General features: G+C 38.1%; 2 protein-coding genes across 3 annotated transcripts; both read right to left on the bottom strand.

Annotated features, from left to right (window-relative positions):
* Positions 1–326: 326 nt before the first annotated feature.
* On the bottom strand, positions 327–14,138 carry bsg (basigin (Ok blood group)). Of its 2 annotated transcripts, XM_022759558.1 has the most exons (9): positions 13,905–14,138; positions 8,798–9,148; positions 7,109–7,274; positions 6,028–6,116; positions 5,487–5,623; positions 4,385–4,661; positions 1,887–1,911; positions 1,708–1,780; positions 327–1,502 (listed from the first exon to the last, which is right to left on the bottom strand). In XM_022759558.1, exons 1-8 carry the CDS (start codon positions 13,966–13,968, stop codon positions 1,720–1,722), a joined length of 1,170 nt encoding a protein of 389 aa, XP_022615279.1. In that variant the 5' UTR covers positions 13,969–14,138; the 3' UTR covers positions 327–1,502; positions 1,708–1,719. The 2 variants fall into 2 exon arrangements, with proteins under 2 accessions (XP_022615279.1, XP_022615278.1); XM_022759557.1 differs by lacking the exon at positions 8,798–9,148 and having other exon boundaries at positions 13,905–14,134.
* A 2,388-nt stretch (positions 14,139–16,526) lies between these two features.
* On the bottom strand, positions 16,527–22,237 carry rnf126 (ring finger protein 126). Its single transcript, XM_022759417.1, has 9 exons — positions 22,141–22,237; positions 20,442–20,500; positions 19,669–19,729; positions 18,974–19,209; positions 18,732–18,800; positions 18,543–18,612; positions 18,294–18,387; positions 17,180–17,295; positions 16,527–17,046 (listed from the first exon to the last, which is right to left on the bottom strand). The coding sequence occupies exons 1-9, from the start codon at positions 22,213–22,215 to the stop codon at positions 16,876–16,878; spliced, it is 951 nt and encodes a 316-aa protein (XP_022615138.1). The 5' UTR covers positions 22,216–22,237; the 3' UTR covers positions 16,527–16,875.
* Between the last annotated feature and the right edge of the window lie 3,818 nt (positions 22,238–26,055).

Raw genomic sequence — 26,055 nt, 5'->3', positions numbered from 1 at the left:
AATGGTGAAAACACCCTCACCTGTTAAGTTACTTTCTTTTGTGAATCAATTTGTTTTTTATGCATGCAGTATAGTGTATAGAAATAGAGCTATTGTAAATATGCCAAGCCTTAGATCCTCAATCTGTCATTATCAGCTACACACTTATGGTAACTGGCACTTGGATGTCATGTTTACAAAGTCAATGACATTCACTTGAGTTCTTCTAAAACAATTTTACAAAGGTTTATTTTGTCTTACTTGCAATACCTATGTTTTTGTACAATTTATTCCTTGATAAGCCACCCCTCCATTTGAGTAAAAGTTGAGCAAATAAAACAGACATGTAAAATCCAATACCTTTATTCAGTTTGTGCAAGTTGTACAACAGATGGTGTTCCATGTACTCGGAAGGTACAACAATTTACACAAATCTGGCTAGATCTTTTTATTTGTGTAACTCTGAAATGGTAACATCCAATCACAACACTACTCAGGTTAAATGGAACATTATGGCTTCTGAATTGTCTACACAGTGAAGGGAATAGAGACAACGGTCAAACAGTCGCACAGAAAATGTTTTTTTCCTCACATTAAGTGAAAAAGAAAAACATCTTATTAAATGTTTATGTGTAGTTTTAAACATTAGTGTAGTATTTATGCTGTGTTCAACAGACGTGACAGTAGTTAACATCTCTTGCACTTGGTCCTCAATAGATTTTTACTGTGGATGTGACGGTAACAAAAAATTGGTGACTAGAACTTAAATTTAAAAAATGTGAATATTAAAATGAAATAAAAGCATGGCTTATAGGACAAAAGCTTTCCTACTTAAAACTGTAATTTCTTATGGCAACAAAACCTAGCAAACATTGAATCTTAGTCACTTCTGCATTTAATTTTAACTGTCACATTTAAATGTTGTAACAGGAAACAAAATGCAAAAAGACAAGAGAAATGGTGCTTGTTAAGGCAAAGTTTAAAACTCTGCTAAGGGAGGTTTGTGGTGGTGTAGGGACAGATCAAACACATGAATTCAAACACACTCCAGTCGTTGCTGTAAGAATGGCAGTGATGTATCAGGATCAAAAAATGTTTCAGATCCTCTAAACTGAACTTGTGCTGCTTGACAAGTCACCATTCCAAAATGAAGAATATAAAAAGGAAAGACTGATGACTGTGAGGTCAGTGTACGAAGCATCTGCATGAACAGAAATTAACCACAAACTAAGCATTCCTCATGTGAACATTCTAATGATTTAACAACGAACACACACTTTGCTAGATCAGCATTTAAACTCATGCAATATTTGCCCCAGGGCCTCAAGCAGACATTACTTCACACTATTTTCTCTGGCTGCACAATGTGGAGAAGAATATAGAAGAAAAAAAAAAACAAGAGGAAGTCATTCAATTTCTTAAAACATTAACACCCAAGCACAAAATGGTACTTAAAATTGCAGGGTGCACAGTATAATGTGCCACACAACAGCTGAATCCTGGACTGCCATCTGCTCGTCCATCTAGGAAGGAAAAACGGGGCATGAGCAAGGTACAATGTTTTTACCTTACACAAGAACTGTTTTATTTTCACATGCAGGATTCAAAAATATGGAAATGTGGATTTTGAATGGAATGGATTTTTTTTCTCTTGCTCAGGAGCAGTTTTGTCTTTTTAATTTTAAGAAAAACTCACAAATGGATGGTTGCCCCCTCTTACATACACACCTCTTTCAGCTTCTAGTTAGAATTCCTTTGCCTCACATTCTTGTCTTTGTGATTTGCAGTGGAATTGCTCTTCCTGAAGAAAAGAAAAAAAAAACACATTATAGAGCAAATATGAGTTCTGTAACAAGAGACAATATCCAAAGTGATAATAAAGGTACTAAGCTGTTGACAGTACTTACAGAGGAGCTGATCCTGAGTCATCATCTAAAAATGATCAAACAAAAACAAGAGTCAGTTGATAGCAGGTTACGTGTCTGTGACTGGGGTGAGTAATACATGCCCCCTCCCCACAGATGATGGAAGCAAATTTTATAACATCCTCTGCAACATGAGTCCAATGAGGTTATGATCAAATCCAACTAAACATGTACTGAAGCATGCCCACCTGTTGCGTTCTGATAATGAATGATACAACAAAATCTTTGGAAGATCATTTGTCAAACACACAATCATTAATTGTGTTCTATAAAAGACAATGACTTAATGCCATTTAATAGACTACTATATGCTTCTTTATTAAATCTGCATTAACATTTGAAAATTTCCATTCATGAACATTTTAGTACATTGTCCAGAGTCACCCCTTGGCATCACAGAGGCTCATGCAAACAAGCAAAGGACACCAAAGGAACACTGCAGTGGCCATATTAAGATAAAAAGAGTAAACATCTTAAAACCGGCAGAGCTAACACACAACCTGGCATGTATAGTGACAGTATTAACACCAGAGCAAGAGCACGTATTTGCAAGGTAAGGCAAAGAGTAGCCTCTCTGTGGCCAAATGGTGAATGAGACAAATGCCAAATGGTATACAGGTCTTGAGAAGAAGGTTGCCTATCATTTGTCATGCATAAGTACAAGATGCAGAAGGCATGCACACAGAATGCTGAAACCTCTCACTTTTAGTCCTGTCTAATTTCATGTCAAACCATTACACTAGTTTGAGTGTCTCATTTGACTCTTTCATTGGCTCAAAACAAATTATTTCTTTAAAAAAAAAAAAAAAAAAAGAACCAAGAAATGAAGTAGAACGAAAACAGTTAAAGCTTGCTCTGTATTCATATTGCAGGGCCAGTGAAAGAGTGACCAAATCTTTTGAGCACATTCCTCTTAGAAGTGGTGACTATGAAAGCAGTTCATTCAGGCTCCCATAGCTTTTAACACGCGGTCATCTCAGCCCAACCACTTCAGTCTGACATGCAGTTTTGTTCACTTACCAAAATGCAAAATCAGCAGCGAACAGAGAAGTAAAAATGTAAATAATAAAAATAATAACTTCTGTAACATTGTTTACACAGAGGCGAAAGCTAATTCCTGATTTTTATTTACAAAATGTAAATAATGACAAAACCAAAAGACAATAATGGTTCATATTGGATGCATGCAACTACATTGCATACATCGTCACCTAAAGAGCAATGATTTGCCTTAATAGTCTTCAGTTTGCAACTGGAGGGCCCTAAATCCTCTCCACTCATAGTTCAGTAAATAAGGTCTACAATTTGATGTGTTTTTATCCATTTAAAATTTTTTAAGACTTACACCAGAGGACAAGGCTTGCCCCCAAAAAGTTGAGCGTAGGTTGGGAAAAAGCCACCTTAAAAGGCCCCAGATTTCACACTTTCCAGTGTTGATATCCATAAGAAGATGTATTTGTGGCTTTGAGTACCAAAAACGATCTTAATGTAGTTTTACATCTCCTCTCTTAGGCTTTTCTCTGGAGCTCTAGTAACAACAGGTCAGTGAGGGCTCTGAACCTCTCTTCTGATTGGCTGAGTGTTCTCTGAGTGATCGAATAAAAATATAGCAGATTTCAGGTAAACACTCAGAAAAACCAAATCCTGCAAGGCTGGATGGTGGGCTTGGCCTGGGGCATGCCTGAGAGCGGTGACTGCTTTGTTGTGACATCATGAAGTTAAGGAAGTCCTGATGGCTCATTTTATGGCTTAGTTTCTGATTATGGGCTGTGTGCATTTCTCAATGGACTCAGCATTTTTGATATTTTCACAGTATTAATATAGAACCCAGACCTGCTTTATAGTTTAAAAAAAAAAAAAAGACATGGAAATCTCACTTTATACAGCATGGGACCTTTGAAAATGTGGGTATTTTCTCTTTGGTAGTTTCGAAGTTAGCTATTTATGGTGTGAGGGTATTTGTTGGCCAACAAAATGGCCAACAAGTTTTGGAATTTACAAACAAATGTAGCCAGTTGATGAATTAAGTTGTCAGCTCTAGGTGGTGGTTGAGACCAAAAAACAACAGTGATACAAAAGTGATATAATTAATAGCACTTGATTGTACTACAAGATAAGATTTTATAACTGTGCATTCGTAATAACCTTCATCTTATGTTTTGATGATTCCAAGGTACAACAGTAGAACTAAGTTCAAGTTACAAAGTTATGTAAAAGGAATATGACTTTGCATGTGCTTGACTGGCAGATGCTGTGCCATGTCAGATGATGTTCAACCTATTTGCCAATGACCGAGCAGTTTTATTATTACTTTTAATTATTATTATTATTATTATAATTATGATTATTGTTTTTTGTCTGAAATGTCTGCCATCCTCACTGTTTCAATGCAGTGGCCTCATTGAAATTAATGACAAGGGCTTTTATCACGCAGTGCTCACAGTTGATCTAATATGTGGTGGTGTAGGCAACATACATACCGTCATTGACCTCATCAGGCTTTCTCCTTTTCTCATAGATGAAGATGATGGTCACCAGGATGATGACCTCAGCCACAATGCCAAGGAAGGGCCAGAGAGCAGCCAAGCGACTGCGGACACGCAGGTGGATCTTTTCACTACTGCTGCCTAGGTCATTGGTTCCAGAGCAGATGTAATCTCCAATGTCGTTTTGGATGCTCAGGTCCTTAATGGTCAGAATGGTCTTGTTTGGGGTGCTCTTGATCTCATATTTGTCGGTAGTGCCATTGATGATAGGCTGAGAGGATTGTGTTTAAGCAACAAATTTGTTAGACAAATAAAAAGGCCGATGTCTCCATTTCATTTTACAATTGGAGTACTGGACATACATCATTTGCAACTGACAAACCATCACAATATTAATGGGGATTGAAATGTTTATTTTTGTGTACTCTCTGGCTTAAATAAAATGTAAAGATTCTTTAACTGTCTGAGAGACAGGTTTCATTGTTAATTTTCAACATTTCATATGTGTCATATAAATGCATGATAATCTAAGTTCATAAAGCAATTCAAAATTATTCAAAATTGAACAAATAGGATATTAAAAGGGGGAACACTGATAAATGGTTTGTTTAAAATTATACAAGTTTAAACTAATTTTTGGTTGTAAATTGGATGCCCTTCATGTGAGGTTTTGTTTTATTTTGAAAAGTAAGAGTCACATGATCAGAATTTGGCTAGATGTATGACCGGGGCATTGTGGGTCAGAGTAGTGGATCAGAACACCATGGTGGCAGAGGAGGAATATACAGCTCCAAATTGACATCTTTATGCAAATGGTTCAAGAGGTGCACACGGTAATTGTATTGGATTTACATTTGTGTATACTGTATTCAACAAGAATTTGAAACAACGGAGAGACGTGTGCTTCAACTTTTATGCTTTTTTAGTTTTTTTTTTTTTTAATTTTCACGGTGTCTTCTGATATCATCGAGAGGGAGAGAAATTAATTTTGAAAGACATCTGTATGAAGCGTGGAAATTATTGTTGAACCAGTGTAGGTATAGTTTCTAAGATCAAAAGATCAAAAGTTAAAATGGCAAGCTTGAGAGACACATACCGTTTGGGCGCCATCTTCCTCTTTGAACCAAGTCCAGTCAGTAGGCAGTGGATAGCCATGGCTCATACAGACCAGCAAACCTTTGTCGTTCTCATTGCCATGCTCAGAGCGCTTGTAGGTATAGACATGGGGAAGTGCTAGAGCAAGGAGAGAAACACATATTCAAATTAGAATATGACAGTCTGTGAATTAAATAAACTGCCCTTGATCTTTTATCATGGAGCAAGAGGAACCTTCACATATGCAAACTGGCAGCTGTCTTCAGTTTGTCAGTAACACCCATATCACAGACCAGACCACAAGTGGAGCCAAAGCATCATCTTAAATCATTAGGACTTACTGTCAATAAAACGATGGGCTACATAAACTGACCATTCTTGCAATGAGATACAATCTAAAGTATATACTTTATATACAGATGACCTAATCCATAATTATTATATTACATTTAATATTCGCTAAAGTATTACATTTGCTACCATTTTGTTAGGTAAAAATCCAAAGTAATCATGGACATGATCTTTGAAATGACCAAACTTACTTTTGACTTCAATTATCTGCTTCACCTCTGGATCAGTCTGGAACACACATTCATACTGTCCACCAGAAGTGTGGGTGATCTTGTCCAAACTATGCAATGAAAAGAATTCAGGATATAAGAGCCCCATTCAACACTTAAACATCAGGTGCATTTTTCTAGCAGACCTAGCAACCTAGCATGTAGCAGGTAGTAAATTTTAACCAATTCTGCTGAAGACGGGTCAATGACAGTGATTAGTTTTCCACTCAACTAAGTATAAAATCCACAATAGAACCCTGTTTATGCTCGAGAGCTGGGGGTAAAGATAAAGCTGCTTGTCCATGCAACAAATATTTCAAATTTCCCCTTGTAATCACAATCACACTTTTGTTTGGTGCTACTGTACAGCCCTGCCTGTTCTCTCTCTCTAATGGGGAATTAAGGTCAGAGCAAGTGAGCACACTGCTAGGGGCGCTTATCCCTGCTGCCAAGACTACTGGCAAAGCTGCACGTCTGCACAGTCCATCTCCCTGCTAATCAAGAGCGCCGAATGCCTGAATGGTGCCCCTAGCTCTGCTGCTAATGGACGCAGCCAGGGAGGAAGGGAGAAAATTGAGAGGGGGAGGGATGAGAGACAAGCAAAAGGCAAAGTGCAAGGGAGAGAACATCAGAGAATAAAGATGGCAGTATACTGTGGTAGCAGAGAAAGAAATGGACAGCATAAGAATCAAAGTAAATGACAAAAGAAGGGAATTAAAAGCTAGAGCAAGACATTTACATCAAAAATAGCCCTCTTCTAGGCTGAGGAATGGTTAAATGCCTTCTATATCAAAGATGCTCAGTTCATATTTCCACCCATAGGTCACTTAAAAGCATTAAAGCCAACTGAGCGTGCCATTTTCTTGTACAGTTTATTCACTCAGTTCCACTTTTCAGTGAAATTCCAAAACACAACAGCCAGTGGGAAACAGTATATAAACACTGCTAGATTCAAGACAAAGGATACTTATACTACTATCAGTGGATGAGCGCCTTACTGCGCTATAGTAGCTGCTGGGCAGACATGCACATGTGACACATTTGAGTGGATGTAGCTACTTACCGCAGGACTGTGTATGAAGAGGAATTAGTGTATTTGGAGTCATCAATGACTTTGCCATTGTGTGTCCAGTGGGATCCTTTGATGGGAAGGCTGGACGTCAAGTTGCAGGTGAGGACTGCGGAGGTCTGGTTGCTGACCTCAGAAGGTTCAGTGACAATGTTTGGGGCTTTAGATAAACAAAAAAGGGGGAAAAGATATTATTTGTGACCCTTTTTAAAAAAAAAAAAAAAAATATATATATGTATATAGTCAGCTTATTGGCATTAAGAGACATTTTGTTTTACCAGCCTTATACTTAATTACTGATCTCAAGGTATTGTCTTGAAATGTATCATTATCGCTGGAGGAATCATTTTTTTAGCTACAGGTTAATTTCTATTTTCAAAACACTCAACAGTTGTCTTCACAGAAATGAATGATTGGACATACAATATAATGATGGTCCTATGCTCACAATCACTGATGAGCAAAGAAACAAAATGTAGGAAAAGTGGAAAAGGTCAGCTATCGATGTGAAAAAAAACACAGTGCTGAATTTTTTCTCAGTTATTCTTTTAACTGTCACCAGGTCATTAATATGGGTTGGGATACAACAAGTACTTTTTTTGTTGAGGCAATTGTTGAGTGTTGAATGATCAAGCGGAAAATAAAAAAAATCACCTAAGACCTTTGAGTTTTCCTGTAAAGTTTGAGAATCTGTGTGAGAACAAATTTGTTCTCACAAATGAAATAAAGAAAACACTGTGGCACAAGTGCAAGTTCTGGTCTATTGACCAGAACTTTCCAAGAAAGGTGGAAAGAGCTCCTCAAAATGAGGATATCTGTCCCACCAACAGCAGAATGGAGGAAGGTACAGGAGTTGTACTTAAAGCTAATAGATACAGTAATCTACAAAAAGGTCATAGGGAAAAGATTTTTTTAATAAATACATGCAGAAGAAGCAACAAGAGGGGGATGAAAAATTGCACAATCACAATATAAAATGTAATAATTAATTATTTTTGCTTCAATCATGTAAAGAAACAGACCAATTCTTCAAAAAAATAATACTGGACCACAAGGCAGAAAGATGCCCCATGGCTGACAATCCATCTTTAATAATTAGTTGCCATCTTCTGTGCCTACAGTTCAGTAGGTTATAAGCCACAGGAATGGTATACAAGCAAAAACAAAAGGGGTACTGCCAGTGTTAGTATCAATTAAGGAAAATGCTAGCAAAATGAAAATCTACCAAGAAGCAATACTAATCGAGTAATCTGACACCCCTTTTCTGGTGTTCTTTAAATGATGAAATAATCATATAATACTTTTCCTGCAGGAGCCATTTGCAAATTTCCAACCTTATGACCAGTATTATATACACCTAAACCTATCATAATCTATAACCTAAGCCTTGATACGAGACAAAAAAAGGCATCAGATTGAAGACATGCTCTGTGTCAGGGAATACAGGATTAAGGGGTGGCCCAGTCACGCTTCATGACCAGGTTCATACTCTACTACAGGACAACTTTGGAGCTGGAGGAGAGGGAGAGTGTATACTGGGTGAAGCAGGGTGGAGAGGGTATTGGACCAGGAAGCATGAGAGTTGAGTGTAACAGGAGCTGAATGTCCAGGACTTCACTAATGAGGAGATAACAGCCAAGCTTTCTTTGACCAGCATCTCCTCATGCTTCCTCTGCCACTCACTTTCAATCACAATAATGTTTGCCTGCGAGCGGATCCACTTGATTTTTGGCGTCTTCTTCAGTTCATTGCGGTCAGGGTCGTTGGAAGCGCGGCACTCGTATGTGCCCGAGTCCTCGAGGGTGAGGCTAGTGAGGTGAATGGTGCTCGTGGCATGTGCTATATATGTGGCATTTATTAACACACGGTCGTCCCGTGCCCCATCAAAGAGTTGGGTAAAGGTCTCATTGGGCTCTTCACCCTCTACAAACCACCACTGAACCTCAGGGATGGGGTTCCCTATCACCTCGCAGTGCAGCTCTGCACTGTCATTGATCAGCTTCATCTGAGACAGGGGAGACTTGATAAACCCCGCTGAGCCCCATTTACAGTCAGCCCAGCGGGCAGAGATTTAAAAAAAAATTATGAATTTGGTGGATATAAAGCAAGCCAGGTGATTTCATGGATTGGTGATTAAAGGCAGTGATGGAAGAAAGACAAGCAAACAGGAAAAAGAAAGAAAAAGAAACAAAGTTAATAAAACACAAATGAAATGAAAATATGAAAGTAAGCACACAGAAAAAGGTACAGATCAGAGCAACATTTACACCCAATTTGGGAAATGTTTTGATCATTTCTGTAACTCTGACCAATTAAGACAAAAATAAGAAAAGCAACATGAAAGGTTATTAGGGATGACCCAAGTCCAGTTAAGAGCGCAGCATCAAGTCATACACTCATTTTCCAATTTACTATGAACATACAGATAAAACAATTTCACTCTAATACAACAGCCTTGAATTAAGCTCTACGTGATGGTTGTAATATTTCATTTTCTTGAAGAGAAGTGTGGACTTAATGTCATGATCATCTTGGGGACAGTTGCTTGTGTTGCAGTTGATTTGTATGCACTTGAAAGGGGTTTCTAATATTCTGTCCAGCCAATTTATATAGTACGTTTATATGGGTGCTTGTTCTGTGTAAAGGCTTAGGGGTTTGGACTGTTATTGAGACATCCCTAAAGGCAGCTATAGCAAAAAAAACAAAATGAACAAAAACAATATGAAAACATTAAAAGCATCCAATAGCATTCCAATGAAATCAAAACAATGTGCAATGAATGAAATTGATCATGAAAAGCAGATGTGGTTGAAATGAAAAATATTTTACATAATAAAATTAAAATTAAAAATAGAAATCCATGAAAGCCTTAGGACATGCACCAAGCATTTTGGGCTGATGGGCTTTTCTCTGCTGTGCCTAGTGTAACCCAACAGCGGTTTATGTGTTACACTAGGCCAACACATCACTAACAACTATTTTTCAGAACATTCGACCAGTGCTTTAATGGAGTAACCGCACATGACATCAGTGTACATGGAGGTCACCACGGTCACTCTCCACTGATGCTAACATTCAGCATCAGCGATAAATGCTTTTGCATGGGAATAACATTAAAAAAAAAACACTTTTAGCTTTTGCGCAACTGACTATACCAAATAGATTCAGGAAAGGAATATATTTTTTTAATGAAATATGATAAAATTGAAAAAAATTTCAAACCTCTGGATTAGACTGATTAGGTTGTCAACACTGCTCGAGTGTGTATGGTCGGCTGTCTCAGAAAACTTATTTTCTGGCTACAATTTAATGCTCATCTCTCTCTCAAATTAAATCGAAGGCAACTGGACTTGTATTTGTCTGTGGAAGACGTTTCGCCTCTTATCCAAGCAGCTTCATCAGTTCTTATGTATTGGTCTCTCTAGTCCGCACTAGTCAGACTAGTGCGGACTAGAGAGTAATGACCTGGATTAATGACCTGGACGAATGAGAACATTCACAGACAATTTAATGCTCACAAACCCACTGGCTGACTTTTACATTATACAATATGCCTTTCTGATGGACATACTTCTTTAAATATTTGTTGTCTTCCCAGTATTGCAGCTCTCTGCATTCATAACAGGCAGAGTGTATTTGGCTGGCCACCCAGTGGTGGTTGGGGGTGTTATTCACTTAGGTGGGTCCAGGGAAGAATAACATTCTCACACCACAGGCCAAAGCACAGCAAGCATGTTCCCCTCCTCTCAGAAAACATTTTCCTCATCTCTTAAAAACAAAACACGCACACCCTTTCTCTACACTGCCTTCATGAAGATATACTTCATCTTGTGCTGATGATGATCAATTTTCAAAACACTTCCAATCAAAACTGTCAACACATATCAATTAAAGAGGAAACAACAGGCTGCATTGTGAACTTGTCAACAAGAGCCTCAGTTACCACTTGTATATCAAGTAACATTTCTAGCTTAGAGTGGCTTCCCCACCATTACCAAAGGTCACCTTCACAGCACATGCTGTATGAAAGTTCAAAATTATATATAGTCTAAGCCTGAGTTCCTACTGTGATTAGGTGTAAGCCATATGAAGCTTGAGGGTGTAATTTACTGCCTACAACCTTCTGCTCTATAACATGAGAATCACCTCCATGAAAGAACAAATGTCAGTCAGTATTCTGCATTTATGTGCAGTAAACGGGTTAAATAGCCTGAACAATGCACACAAAGGCCTAGAAATCAATAATTTTACCTTACATGAAAAAACAATAAAAAAAATTCAGAGATAACTTGAGATTTATTAAGCACAAAAAAGTGGAGAGCAAATAAACCCAAACTGTGGGTATGCATGCTTTATCTTCTTCATAGAAGGTTTGTTTGCATTCTTCATTCAACTAGCTGGTTGAAAATTAACAACGCCAGGCACTGACTCAGCCTTTTAAAAGGAGAAAGGATATGCAAAAAATAATACATATAATCCTCAGACCACTTTCAACTCTCATGTAACAAAGTACATGGACATTTTCACGCTGGACAGGAAAAGCTCATACAATGTAATGTTCTTTCCAACAGAAGATGGATGTCAATGGTTCCAGCATGATTAAAGACGTTAAAAACCCTGCAAAACAGACGCATTGTTTAAAGAGGGTCAGTTGAAGCGTTCATTTTAGCTGTGCATTATTCGGTCAAGGTCAATAGTTGGAAATGAATAACTTCTGATAAAGAGGTAAACGCTTGTCTCTTTTGGCCCCTCATAAATACATTGGATGTGACTTGATCTTTCAAGTCTTTTGGTCTATATTTTGCCGAGTGCACTAATCGAATAGCCCACTTCATCCAATATAATTATTCAGCTGTAGTGGACCAGCACATATTTGTCATCGCTATTAGAGGAATGTCAACGTCAACACCCAAAAGACAAAAATGGCACTGTTGCTGCACTACTGCTTTGACTGCAGGCTTTTATCATAAAAGGATAATTTAAGTGAGAGCTGGTTAAGCAGCTCATGGTCAATAACAAAATGAGTCTGTATTCAAAACAATTTACTAAATTGCGAAAAAAAAAAAAAAGATTTAACATTATATTTAACATATGTGAAAAAGCCGTTTGTCCTGCTTTTTTCACACAAAGTGGCCTTACCTACATGTCTGTCTCATAACCTACTTCCTCTGCCAAAGTTAAGCTAGAGAAGAGGCTGAAACTCTAGGGAATCTAATCTAAATCTAATTTTTCCTGATCTACTCCAGAACTGCTTTTACCAAAGCAGGAAAGATCGATTGGCATGAGGGCCCCTTGTATGTGTTTGACTATGCACATAACATTTACAGTCTGGTTGCTGGCACCAACTCTATGCAAAATTAAAGTTACCCTACTTACGCCATCCTTTGGGGTGATGAAATACCGAAGGGGAAATGATTCAGTTTGGGTATTTCTAAGTGTACTTAAGAAGACTGTGAATAACTTTCACTGTTTATTAAAGCAATTTCAACATTATTCCACTAAATTAAAAACACAAAAGACATAAAAATCCTAACAGGACTATTTACAGCGACAACAGACTCAGCAACATATGTGTAAATTCTGCATAATATGTGGACTATCAAGGCTCACTCTGGTGCTTATTCTCAGACATTGAAGACAATAACTTTTAGAAGGCTTTATTGTAAAACTGCCGCCACTTACTGCTGAGGGAAACAAAATAAGTCTGCCTATGAATGCTGCTCACACTTAATCCCTGGGGACAGGGATCGGGGCTGGGGACTTACCAGTTCATGTTCACTAAAGGAAGTAATGTACTTTGACACAACCAACAGATAATTGATTATTTATTTATTACTGATAATTGGATCACTGTAACCAAACAATGGGCTATGTATGAATAAAATAAACAAAAGCTATTTATCGAGTAAAGTTAGGCAGTGGCGACCCAGGTCGACGAACCCATAAGAGGTACATGGCTAGTAGCAGGTCAGTTAATAACGTACTTCAAAAGAATATGGCAGAAAGCTCATGACAGTGTGTTGTGACAGCTAACACGCATGACGCTGATGAGGCCTACTGGCTCTATGAATCAGAGACAACCGATGACTGTTTCATCAGCACAGGTCACCAACTACCGATAAGTAAGTGAAGCTGCCAATTCTAACGTTACGAGTCGTAAACACTGTGATTAAAGACGTATCAAAGGACTAAGATTATGTTACCAATAAAAAGATAATGTTAACAATAAAATGTTTTTGGAAAACACGGCCTAGCTCCGTGAAAACCACAGTTCACGTTTATTATGGATAGAAATCCTTTAAAATGTTAGCCAGCTGCGACTTCGGTTAGTACCAACATTACTACAAACAAACGTCACTGAACCACCATACATTCTTGATTAGAGCTCACATGATCGATCACATTCACCAACAACTGGGAAACGTCAAAAACACTTTCTGTAACACAACGACAGACGAAAGACATCCGAAAATATCACATTCAACGTTAATGTTTAACTACAGTCACGAAAAAACCCGAAGAGCTTTTGCGACTGCAAATTAGCTAAATGTTTCGCTAGCATTAACGCTAAGAAAAATACCTCGAGCGTAAGTATGTGGTTGTTTCTTTATTAACGCTGGACAATTAGTTTTTAGTTTTGTTTTGGAAGCCGCTGTAAAAAGATATTTGACATCGAAAATTATAACTGTTGTAACATTAACAAAACAGGCGTCAGAATAGAAAGATTTAATATTCGTAGTCAGGGCAAAGTCTACATCTTCAACCAACATGGCTGACACAAAATTCTTACCTGTGGACGCATTTGCTCGCCAACAGCTGAACAACAGGGCACTGACAGCCCACAGTAACTTCATGGTTGATGACTTAGAATTTACTAAATCGTCGAATAAATGTAATGTATGTCAAATAAAGTAGGCTGAATCTTCTTCCTCCTCCTCCTCCACTTCTTCTTGTGAACTCCCAGCACGGGTTGTACGAGCTGAATGTCCGACAACCGGAGCCGATGTCGTCCTCTACTTGCTCCTCACGCACACGCCCTGATCAGCACGTACGCATGGCGTAATCTTTAGAGGCGTGGTCACGTCAAATGAATTTCGTTTGTCTTCATTGAAAGCCATTTAAAGTTACTCAGTGATCATATTCTTGTGTAATTTGTCAAAACAAAGTCAGTTTAATATAGGTAATTGCGTGGTAATTCAAACCAAATCAAACATCTTAAATTACAATGTTTTCTTCTTTGTTTTTTAAAAACATATTAGAAGCAAAAATATAAAAAATGTATCATGACGTCACCATTCAGTTGCATTGTACATTTCAGATTATCAAAGAAACACATTTATATTGCGCATTCACAAGCCTAACATGCATGTCAGTCATCTCAATTTTGTGTCTAAAGGAAAATCACCCATATGGCAGAGGGCAATGCCTACAAATATGTCTATAAATAACTAAATTCTTAAGTGGTATCACAAGTGTATAGGTTTCATGTCTATAAAGCTGAGACAAAAACAGATAAAAGCAAGACTTCCTCTTGATCAGGTTATTCATTGGCTTAGAAGAAATTCATTCATCAGGAATGGGGCTTTGACTCAGTACACCACTTCATATTGTTGGAGGGTGACAAATAACTACACAGATCACAACTGGAGTTTGTCACATTAAGACATGACACCACTGAAATGCTAGTAGAAAACATGGTGATGGCAGAAATTGTGCTGTAGGGTTAGTTATGAAATTGGAAACTTGATGAAGGGATAGTGAAAAATAAAAGAAAATCCTGACCTATTTTAGCCCAAAGATAGCAGTCCTAAAATATAGTTGAGTGCTATCCAGATGTACTTCTCTACATAACAACTTCAAAGAGCTAAAGCTGTAGTTCTAGATACTTAAACATAATAACAAAATTAAACAGCTCATGATTTTTCAAGGATCATAGCTGAAGTGACAAAATTAACAATGTTAACAATAAGCTATGAATTTGAGGCTGCAACTTCACATTGTAAAGTCAAACTCTTAGGCACAATTCCAAGTGTTTCCATTTGTCTTTCAGCTAGATCACTGGAAGGATATGTCCATAACAACAATTCCCCTGAGATTAAAGACCTTTGAACTTAAAACCCCAGGGGAGAGTAGAGGTACAATGTGGAGGAAATACACCCATATGGCTAAACAATGAAAGGAAGTGGAATTTATTAGCTTATTGATAACATTTAGCAGGCAAGTGCCCCATTAAAGGATTTACCATAGACTGTTTACTATGTTTACCACATGACTTTGGACAAGGCCTTACTTTGAAAGAACAAAACAATCTGAAAATCGTATTATGCATTGAAATCACTTCCAACAGTGATGGCTAATGATGTTATTGTTCCCTGCTTGGTTGTTCTAAGAGCCTGCAAGACGTCATTAAAGGAACACATGATTTATACTGGGAAACACAGACCAGCACAGCTCATAACCCACCTGTATGCCAAACATTTTTTACTCTACTTCTATTTGGTTTATTATTTCATATTAGGACAAACATGTTTTTTTTTTTCCAATTTTTAGCACATCTGCTGTACTGATGAACCAGTTGTGGAAAATGTCCTGCTCATTTTCATTACTGCACTCCCATCTAGTGCCCAACCACAGGACCACACGATCAGTGCAGCGAAGAAAACAGATTTTGCGTCAATGGCTGTTTACACAAAATTATAATACATTTGTTTGTAGTTACTGTCAGTTCTTGAAACAAGGGCTTAATTTTAACACAGTCTTTCTAAAAGTCAATTTTAAGGCTACAGTTGCTCATCTTCAAAGAATATCATATATATACACACACTAAGAATGCTTTACATAAATTTTGAGTGGTAGCACTCAAATATCTTTATTTTCATATCATTTTTTTGTACACGATCATACTGCAAATCAATTGTTTTTCAACTGGCAACTTTAGAAAATATTAAACTTACGTTTAAGTTAAAATACACAAATGCACTGAAATGTCTCTAGGTATGTAATGTGAAAAGCTGATCCACATTTCAGGCTCGCAGATAAAATTAAAATAAGAAAAATCCCTGCGTGTGTAATTTAGTAATGATTATCCACTTCATTATCCAAACATCACAGAATTACTGCAATTTGACACATTGTCTCAAGTGCACACAAACAATCTAAAACTGGGGGGATCTTGACTATAAAATAATTCTATAAATTATTGTCTTTTTTTTTTGAGAACTAAATGAATCAAATGTAATATCTTTCCAAACCATGAAGAAGTTTAAGTGCAAGCTAAAACAGTGCACTACAGTGCACTCTGGGCATTTTATCTGAGATATGAATACTAAATATAAAAGGAATAACTGTACATTTCTTTTTGCTTCACTGGCAAAAGTGGGTCATTTAAATCATACGTCTGGTAATCAAAAAAAAAAAAAAAGAAGAACAGTGACTGTCCTGTTGTCCCAAGTCTTCTACCATTGGATTCCTTTGTTTTCTCTCCCCTGTATGAGGTGATTCAGGCAGATCGGGCCTCTTGAAGTTTCCATGCTTCTCCACATCCCCTCTGACAGGAGCTGCACTTGAGGGTCTCCACCCTTCCTTTGTTTAGATTCCTGATGAGGGTGCGAGCAACAGGATGGACCTCATGTATCACTTACCCCTGAGTCAGGCTTGAGTGCTCCTAGCGAGATGCACTCAGGTCTCTACCCTAGGACAGGGTGAGACTGGAGGTCACCGCTCTTAAGTATAGCAGCCTAGGAATAAGGACAAATGTTTCTCTAAGAGTTATCAGTGGAGTTCTCATTGCTGGTCGAAGTTGAGGATTGAGGGGTAGAGGAGGATGAAGAGGAGGAAGAGGAGGAGGTAAAGTTCATCCCTGATAGTTCTGGAGGGTTTGTTGCTGTGTTCTGTCCACTTAAGCTTTTCCTGCACACTGGACAAGTGTCATGCTGGAAAAAAAGAGAGGAAAAAATATGAGGCTGGTTCAGTCTTTTTCTGACGTTTCCGCATTGCTCCATAGTTTCAGATAGCAACTGGTGAATATTTAAGTGGAAAGACCAATAAATAGGAAATTACTAATACCTGTTCCAGCCAGGGTACTATGCAATCATTGTGAAACATGTGATTGCATGGGAGCTGCCTCACATTTTCTCCAACACTGTAATCTTCTTTACACACTGGACATTCCAGCCCTGAAGCTGAAATGGCAGAAAATCATATAAATGTAAAGTTTTCAGTACGATCTGTCAAGGGAATAGTTAAAATAGCGACATTACATTATGAACTATCGATGGCATTTAGCAAGCATAGTCTGATCATCTGGTAATTTCTTTAATGGCCAACATCCTGGTCTACAAAGGGACTATAATGGTTATATCTACAATTCAATGAATGACTCAGAATCAACGTAAAAGGTCTTGTTCCATAGTAAAAGCAGCAACTAGTTCAGCTGTTTTCAGCTGCTTTGTACTGGATATCAAACTACAAATTACCAAAATGTTAGTGTCACCAAAATTGATATATTTCTATTTCATTGTCTCTTGCTAGCTTGAAGTGGATTAGACTCTTTAGCCTTAGCTATGTGGCTGACTGTTTGGTTTGTTGTTTTGTTGTATCTACACACTTAACATGCCATTTTCTTGGAAACTAACACATTTTTGTGAATTAAAAAATGTGTATAATATAATAAATGTCAACCAGTCAGATTCTGGTCAAAACTAAATTTTGCCTAAATATTTAATTACTGCATTTTGGCTATGTAGCGCAGTGTAGTTTACTACTATCATGTTTACTCTTTAGGGGTATAGCTTATTTTCACAACTTTTTACTGGAGATACCATTTAAGATTTTGTAATATTTTCACAAAGCTGTTTGCTGCTATACTACTATTATGACTTGCCCTTAGCTTAGTGGCAGTTGCACCATCAGCTCTCTTTATTTTCTAAAACCAGCACATGTCTGAATATGGAATGGTTGCTTTTTACCAATTGTCAGATGATTTTAAGACTGAAGACTTACAGTATCCTGTGGTTGATTAATAAATAACTGCTATGTTGATGAGGTCAGCTTGTTAGGCAAAATGGTACTTGCATTAAACTATACTGTAATGCAATAAGAAGGAAGAAGAAAATTATACTGCTTTCCAACCCTGCATACAAAAGTCATTACAGCAGTTGTATTATTTATTCTAACTCACCAACATGCTCATCTGTAATTTGTACTGTAGGAAGACTTTTTATTTTATCTCTATCTGCAGGTGGAGGTCCCGTGTTCTCAAACTGGTTTAATAACTAAAGGAGACAAGGAAAGAAAAAAAAAAGAGAAGAGAAATGGTGACATATACTTTTGCATTACATGGACCACTTATAGACAATATCTAAAATATGTAATTCAAAGTTAAACATATAAATCAATTTAAAAAAACAGTTAAAGGCCTTAAAAGTACCTGTGTTATAATTGCATCTAGTCCATTAGCACCCCAGGCATAATCCATGGGATTTGAATGAAGAACACCCCTTTAAAAAAAAACAAAAAAAAACATGAAACATTAAACCAACTAGAAGAAAACAAGCATATATAGATATATATTTATACACACACACACACACACACACAGACAGTTCCAGAGACTCACCAGGGTCCAACACCAATATTTGGCATTGCAGTAGGTGCAATTATTCCATTCACTAGCTGCTGAATGATTCTACAAAACAGAACACAGGTATAAAACAGATATTGTGAAGGAGAATTTAAACTAGTTTCTACATATTAAGATGTTTAGCTATCAAGGAAGAAAAAAAATGAATCTCAGAGAAAGAGTGAAGCACAAGCACAAGTGGAACTTCAGTCCCACAAGTCCCTGCGTATATTTTTTACCCTTCTAAAGTGGGAACTCCCTCATGCCTCCCTGCTTGTCGTCTTGAACCATGACGACTCCTCGGTTGCCTGGCACCATATCGTTGCCGTGATGCAGTTTCCCTTTCTCTCCTGTTTTCAGCATCCCGGTTGTCTTCTGTTCCCAGTCCAGCCCCAAAGTCAAAACTGTCATCAAAGACACCCAGGGCAAACTGACCATAGCCCGAAGGGAACGTAAACAAGTGCTGGTCCGCATTCTGGGAGCCACAAAGATAAAAAAAAAAAAGTTTTAAAAAGACACACATTAAGTTGGGTATTGTAAGCTTGATGGTAGAAATCAGTAGAGCTCAGTGATTTTTTTCCCCACAGTACATCCTCAAGCTCCCTATTTAATGAGATATTATTGAAGAAGGAAATTGTGTTGTATTTTGCACTAAAATGTCCCCTCACAGCACTTACATAAACTACATATTAAGGTAAGAATGGCATGTTTAACTGGGCAATGTTAAAAACTGCCATCAACTAATACAGTGTTACTGCAAAAGAGCTAGACTGTAGTTGACAAAGCAGAAGTGGAAAACCTATCATGTCCGGTAACAGATCAGCAAAAACGTCAATGGTAACAATTTTATGAAATGCTGACTCAATTAGGCAATAGTGTGGGAGAGCAGAGAGAGGTCATGTGATAGATTCTGAGTAAAGAATGAGTTAAAAACCTCAAATGGTTGCTGGTTCTGGGGCCCACTGGAGATGGTAGACATGGAGCCATTGTCAGCACTAAACAGGGAACAGATTGTCGACAGGTTATGTGTAGACTTAATAATGTTAAAAGGATTTTTTTTTTTCTCACCATGTGTCATAGTTTGTATCATTCTTAAGAATTATGATAACATGTTTTGTTGTGTCCCATTTCTTCCTGTTATCCTTACCCATCCACCTTTTGATTTTACATGTGAAATGTAGTGGTTATGTTCCCAATGCGAGATGTTACAAGATATAATACCATGAAAATAGCTGAAAAAAAGGATGAAGACTAGTAATGCAATGTTAATCTAAACAGAAAATAGATAGACTTCCATGCCATCTTTGTCGAGTAGTACAAGCAGTAAGTTAATTTTCCTTTTTCTTTTTGAAGGCCACTCCATTTGAAAAACGGAATCAGCTATACACAGTTTTACAAGAGAGTCAAATCAATCGTTTTAAGTTGTCACTGCAATCATTCATACAATGAAGGACTAGGAAGGCATGAATGATGATGAAGGAGAGCATCATTTTGATTGAATGTATTGCAGAAAAGACAGGGTCAAAGACTCAGGTTATGAAAAAAGATTTAAAAAATGTTATCATACATAATGAAGGGTGGCAGTCTTTTATTTATCTTATTGATTCCCTAAAACATGCAGTGTAACATTCATAAATTGTTAAAAAAAACAAATAGACAGAGAACAAGAATCCCTTTGATGAGGTAAATTGTGGCCAATATACACACCTTCTCTCCTCCAGCAGCTCCTCAATGAACCCTGACTCACATCTTGGACATGTATACTCCTGTAAACAAACAAAGAAATACAAAAACAAACAGTAGCTTAGCTGGACAGTGAGATAAAAAAGACAGAAGGTGATTATGCTTTTCCTATGTGTACACCTAACTCTGATTTTTAAAAAGCACAGTAAAGGCAGTGTGCATTTGGTATTGAATTTTGTAAATCTAATATGTATGCTGGAAACAATTTGACCAAATAAAGGTTTTTTCAGTCCACGGGTCTGACATAAGATAGACATAACAGACGAATGGCAAAGTCAGGCAAGCTCTGAGTAAGGAAGCAATGCTCAACTGTCCCATTTCTGGTGATACTACAACAAAAGATTTCTTGGCGTGCATATCACTGATGATCTCTCCTGGTTCTTCAACATAACCATTCTGGACAAGAGGGCTCAGGAGAGGATGCACCGCCAGAGAAGACTTTCCCTCCCCCAATTTAACCACCTTCTATTAAAACTGCTAAAAGCGTCCTGACCAGCTGTCTCACTATTTGGTATGAGAATTGTAGTCTCTAGCCCTATAAGTCCCTTTAGCAAACACACTGAGGGCAGCTGAGAGGATCTATTGGGGTCTCTTTACACCTTCCAGGACATCTATATTTACAAAAAAGCCTCTAGCATCCTAAGGGACTTTTCCTGCCTCTCTCCCATCATTAGCCTAACCTGCCAAAATGAGCAACACCTTCTTCCTCCAGGCTGTAAGACACCTTACAGCAACCCCACATTCAACTCACTCCTTGGATAATATAAACACACACACATTAACCTTATGACCTTAATTTTTTTTTTTTTTTTTTTTTACAAATTATACATGGTTATATAAATATTTCAAGTTACATTTTGTTGTTTTTTTTAAATATCCCAATCTTGAAGGAAACACTGTCATTCAGCTGCATTTTTAAAAATTGTTACAAAATATAGTGTAAGTATCAAAATGGCTACTCCACTCAATAAAATCTGCAGTTGCACAGTTGTGTGAGGTGTTAACTCGACCACAGGTCATTACCAGCACCCTACAGAAAACTATGGCTGATCTTTCACATTGTGAAGGGCACATGTATACTTCTATGACAGATCATTCTAGCCTGTGACAGGCAGGCCACTTGTGTACCTTACTGAATGGCAAAAAAGAAAAGGACGCAGTGGCATTGTTGCCACTGGATCATTCACATAAGTGACAATCTAGTACACAAAATCTTAAGGGGGACAAGTGTTAACAGCGTACCTTCAATAAAATAAATAACTGAAGCTGGCATTAACGTTAAACGCAACCACAGTGTTACAGTTAACGTTATTGCTGGTGAATATAGCTAACGGTTACGCTAATAAGCCTCGAAAACCCACAGAAACCATGAAAGGAACCCGCAATGACATGTTACAAATTATGCAAGAAAAGTATCAGTACTCTGCGTGTAGTGACTTGGCAGTTGTTGTCCCATACAGACTGATCCACTGCTTAGATAACAACTAAGCTAACTAACACTGAGTAACGTTAGCGAGATAAACGGGAGCTCGAAGCTAATACCGTTAGCTTGCTAACAGTTGACGCCGCTGCTACAATGCTTTCTGAGAAAGCAACAACAACAGTACCTTGTTCTTAATTTGTCCAACTGTCTCTACCTTTACTTTCTGTCTATGGTACTTACGGGAAGTCGAGGACTAATCTCTGCGGAGCATCTATGACAGAAGAACCGACTGGGCCATGGAGGAGCTTCAGCCATCTTTAGCCACTAAACAGGTAGAGAGGGGGAAGGACTACGGCGCACCGAAAAGGACAATGTTAACCTCCTAGAAAATACGACGGCCATGTGGTTTAAATGGCTGCATTGCATTATGGATAATATTTACATGTAGATGAACAAAAGTATTGTCTGTCTTTACTTGAAAAAGAAAAAATATAACATTTCCTGAATGATACATAGGTTATACCGTTAGAGACTAAGATTAATGTGAAAATTGAAAATGGAATAGATTAAATTGAATTAAGTTTTTTTCCCCCAAATATTGTAGATATAAAACAAAAACAAACAAACAAACAAACAAACAAACAAACAAACAAACAAACAAAAACAGTTCATTTCACTGTAAAGATCTGAAATATAAACTTGTCAACCACTAACAATTATGTGTCTTATAAAATATTGCCACATGGTGGTGCTTTTGTGTATCAAGTGTTGAAGAGTCACTGTATTTTACACTGTAGCCAGTGGCTGCTGATACAATACACTCTTGGTAAGTTTCCCATGGAATTTATGAGAGCTTTAGACAGGTTATCATATATTGGAAAAACCGGGGTAAGGTGTCTCTAATTCGTACTCATATGCCAATGCAAACGCCCCAGTGAAATGAAGAACTCAAGACCTGGATAAAGTCAATACCCCCAACAAATCTGTATCATGTATCACCACACTGTGTCTCCACTGAACTCATGTCTTATCCCTGCAGGTTCAGCCTCCCCCCAACCACCCTCCCACCCCTCGTTCTCTCTGTTCACATGAAAACCAGAGATGTGTTTTTGCAATCTGGCATTGCACTAGATTTATTTTGACACGTTACTTTTCCATTGGATTCCTGTCAACCACCTCTTGATCCCAACAGGCATACTTTAAGTGTTTCAAAGTCGCATAGCATCTGTTTTGGAGCACCACATCTCGTCAAAGGTGGATTTGTATTTTGTCCTTGATTATTTGACAGCAGTTGTTGGAACCATTTAATCAAGTGTCAAGTCTGAGACATAAAACAGTAAATAAGTAGCCCCTCACATGGGAAACACATTGTCTCGTTTTATGTGAACACAACCAAGTTGTCGTTGGCGGCTATCTGGCAGCCCTGAGATAGCACCAAAGGTCTCAGAGATCCCTTAGTTACATAAGATCTGGTGGGAATAATGATTGATTTTCTTTTGTTTTCAGGTCTGTTTTTATTTTCAAAGTTATAAATTACAATTTCCTCAACATTCGTTTCACAGGTATTCTTAATGTGATTACCATAACTGCAGATTGACAGCTATAAACATGTCACATAAGCCTGGAGTACCTCTAGTGCTTGGCACAACATGTGGAGAGTAAGTAGGAGTTCCCATCCGACTGCCTGCCAGCCAATCACATCTCTCAAGCCATCTGGCCTGATTTTTATGCACGAATGTCCAGTTTCATGCTCTTGAGGAGAGTGGCCCTGGATGCAACCAGACCCAGTGGTGGTTTATTGGTGTACTGTTTTGAATGAAAAACATATGGATGTAGCCATACATCCACACTGTCTCCAATATGAGCCATACAGCCAACACACTGCTCTGTATCAGTATTATGCATAAAAATCTTTTTCTGTTGCATGTGTTGTAAAACAACTGCAAAACTTGTGAGAGACAATGGTTTAATTTCTCAACCCGCAATGCATAACATAGATATGGTTAGTTACAATAAGACTGTATGTTTCCATACAGCAAAGCTCACAATGTAACCTAGATAGGTCCTAATGTCCTGTCTAGGCCAGTGTTGTGTCTGATGTAGCCATGTGGGAGCAGGAAAGACACAGCTGTCCCATGGGCTGAGATTAGAGAGGGTCTGTTAGCACTGAGGTTTGCTATGTCTGCCTGGCTGAGGTAAGCTATTGTCTCTCTGCGCCCAGTGCGTCACCGCCATCGCAGTCGAATGCTCATTGTAGCAATGCAATCTGGGGAGTGAGTGACTGCGGGTCAGAGACAGGTCATGTGAACAGCAGAAAACAAACTCTGCCCAGACTGAGTGACCTTCCACATCGTGTAGTTTTAGGTCACTACTAATCTGGATTTGTTCTATGTTGACCAAAAAAACCTATTCTGCAAGTGAACCGCACTGTTTGTGAGGAAGTATAAATATATTAGATGTTTTCTTGCTGTGATCTGTAAAACACTGCAGGTGATGGATATAACTAAATGTATTTTTTCCTGCCACTGTAATTAAGCAACTTTCAAACTGCATATGCATTTATATGCAGATGCACATATAACACCCATGTACAGTGACTTACAATAGAATAATTGTTTTTCTCTCTGCCTACTTTTTACAGCTTATTTTCTATTACGCTCTAAGAGGCAATAAAGTGTTGCAGCCAAGGCAGCAGACAGATATGCTGCAAGGGACACTGTGGCTTTTGTCACTCCATAGAGTTTTTCCAGACACTCCAGCCGGGATTGCCCCACACAGTCCCTCTGGGCCCCCGAATCACACTCACATACACACATAAACACACACATAGACACACACTCAGCAATAACAGCCGCCTGCTGGAACTTCCTGGGCCTCTTAGTCATGCGTCACTTGTTTTCAGTCCCACCCATCGAAGACTCTGTCTCCTCCAGACACACTCTGTCTGACGCCATGTGTCACAAGACCTGCGCATCAGACACACACATGCACACACATCGTAAGATCCCTGGACAAACAGCAAGAAGGCTGTGAAGATCAACATCAGTGATGGACAAAGCTGTCTTTAAAAAAATAAACCAAACACATCCGTGAACATGTATATACTCATATCTCAATCACAGCAGGTATCCCTTGTGTTCTGTGCAGTGTTTTTCTGCTCTGCTTGTGTTCTAGATCAAAATCCCTCGGTACTGCATTGGTACATAAGTGTTTGGGATTACATCACTGAACAGCTAACAAAATATAGATGTTGCTAGAGGAACATATGTGCACAATTAGCCGCCTCGTTTAAACTGTCTTTGTTGTAGTGGAGTGTTTGTGGTCACTCACTGCAGATGTTTCAGCAGTTCTGTTTGACTTTATCTGTTTTTATTGACCCATTGTTTCATTGCATTGCGGTAATATGTCTTGATCATACACAGTACAGCTTTTTGTACTTTTCACTTTGTGTTTATTTCAGATACATGGTGATCGATCTTTAGTCTTAAATACTTTTTAACTGTGTTAACAGTGTTGCCCCAGGAATGGCAAATTCCACCGCTTTGACAGTTATTGAATGGACTGGTACAAAATGTTGTACAGACAGTCATGGTCCCATCAAGGTCCCGTCATGGTTCCGTCTAAAATGTCTATTGGATGGATTGCCATAAAATTTGGTATTCATGGTAATCATAAGATGAAATGTAAAAACATTGTTGACCCCTTCACTTTTCATCCATCACCATCATCAGGTCAGCATTTTAATTTGCCCAATACTTAAAACTTTTAAAACTTAAAACTAAACTAAGATGGTGAACATGGTAATATTACCATTTTAGCATTGTCTCTGTGAAAATGCTATCATGCTAACATTAGCATTTAACCGAGGGTGTGCTGTGCCTTGCCTCACAGCCCCTAGCATTGCTGTTGACTTTTAGTCTTATTAATTGATAAACCCTCACCGGTTAGATAAATGTCTTTTTTGAAAAGCCTGAGATTTGCGCTTAAATACAGTATAAAAACAGTATAACTAACCATCAAACAGTCACAAAGCAATGATACAATACAGTATTCAGAAAAAAAAAACAAGTACATAAAGCACAAGACACAAAACAGAGCATGTTGGAGAGATATAGTGTTATCTGCGTTCCTCAGCAGATCCTACATAGAAACACC

Source organism: Seriola dumerili, unplaced genomic scaffold, assembly GCF_002260705.1.
Source record: "Seriola dumerili isolate Sdu_G_001 unplaced genomic scaffold, Sdu_1.0 BDQW01000322.1, whole genome shotgun sequence".
In the NCBI taxonomy this organism is placed as follows: Eukaryota; Metazoa; Chordata; class Actinopteri; order Carangiformes; family Carangidae; genus Seriola; species Seriola dumerili.
Note: the sequence above shows the minus strand (reverse complement) of the source record. Positions and strands in the feature narration are given on the sequence as shown.

What these genes read in the sequence shown, in the direction of transcription:
- rnf126 (XM_022759417.1), bottom strand. Translation starts at nt 22,215, where the DNA reads ATGGCTGAAGCTCCTCCATGGCCCAGTCGGTTCTTCTGTCATAGATGC. An exon ending in AATATTGGTGTTGGACCCTG is followed by an intron (nt 18,613 to 18,731) that starts GTGAGTCTCTGG and finishes TTTTTTTTAAAG; the next exon opens with GGGTGTTCTTCATTCAAATC. An exon ending in AATTACAGATGAGCATGTTG is followed by an intron (nt 17,296 to 18,293) that starts GTGAGTTAGAAT and finishes CTGCCATTTCAG; the next exon opens with CTTCAGGGCTGGAATGTCCA.
- bsg (XM_022759558.1), bottom strand. Translation starts at nt 13,968, where the DNA reads ATGAAGTTACTGTGGGCTGTCAGTGCCCTGTTGTTCAGCTGTTGGCGA. An exon ending in TCTTCATACACAGTCCTGCG is followed by an intron (nt 6,117 to 7,108) that starts GTAAGTAGCTAC and finishes TTCATTGCATAG; the next exon opens with TTTGGACAAGATCACCCACA. An exon ending in AGGAAGATGGCGCCCAAACG is followed by an intron (nt 4,662 to 5,486) that starts GTATGTGTCTCT and finishes CAATCCTCTCAG; the next exon opens with CCTATCATCAATGGCACTAC.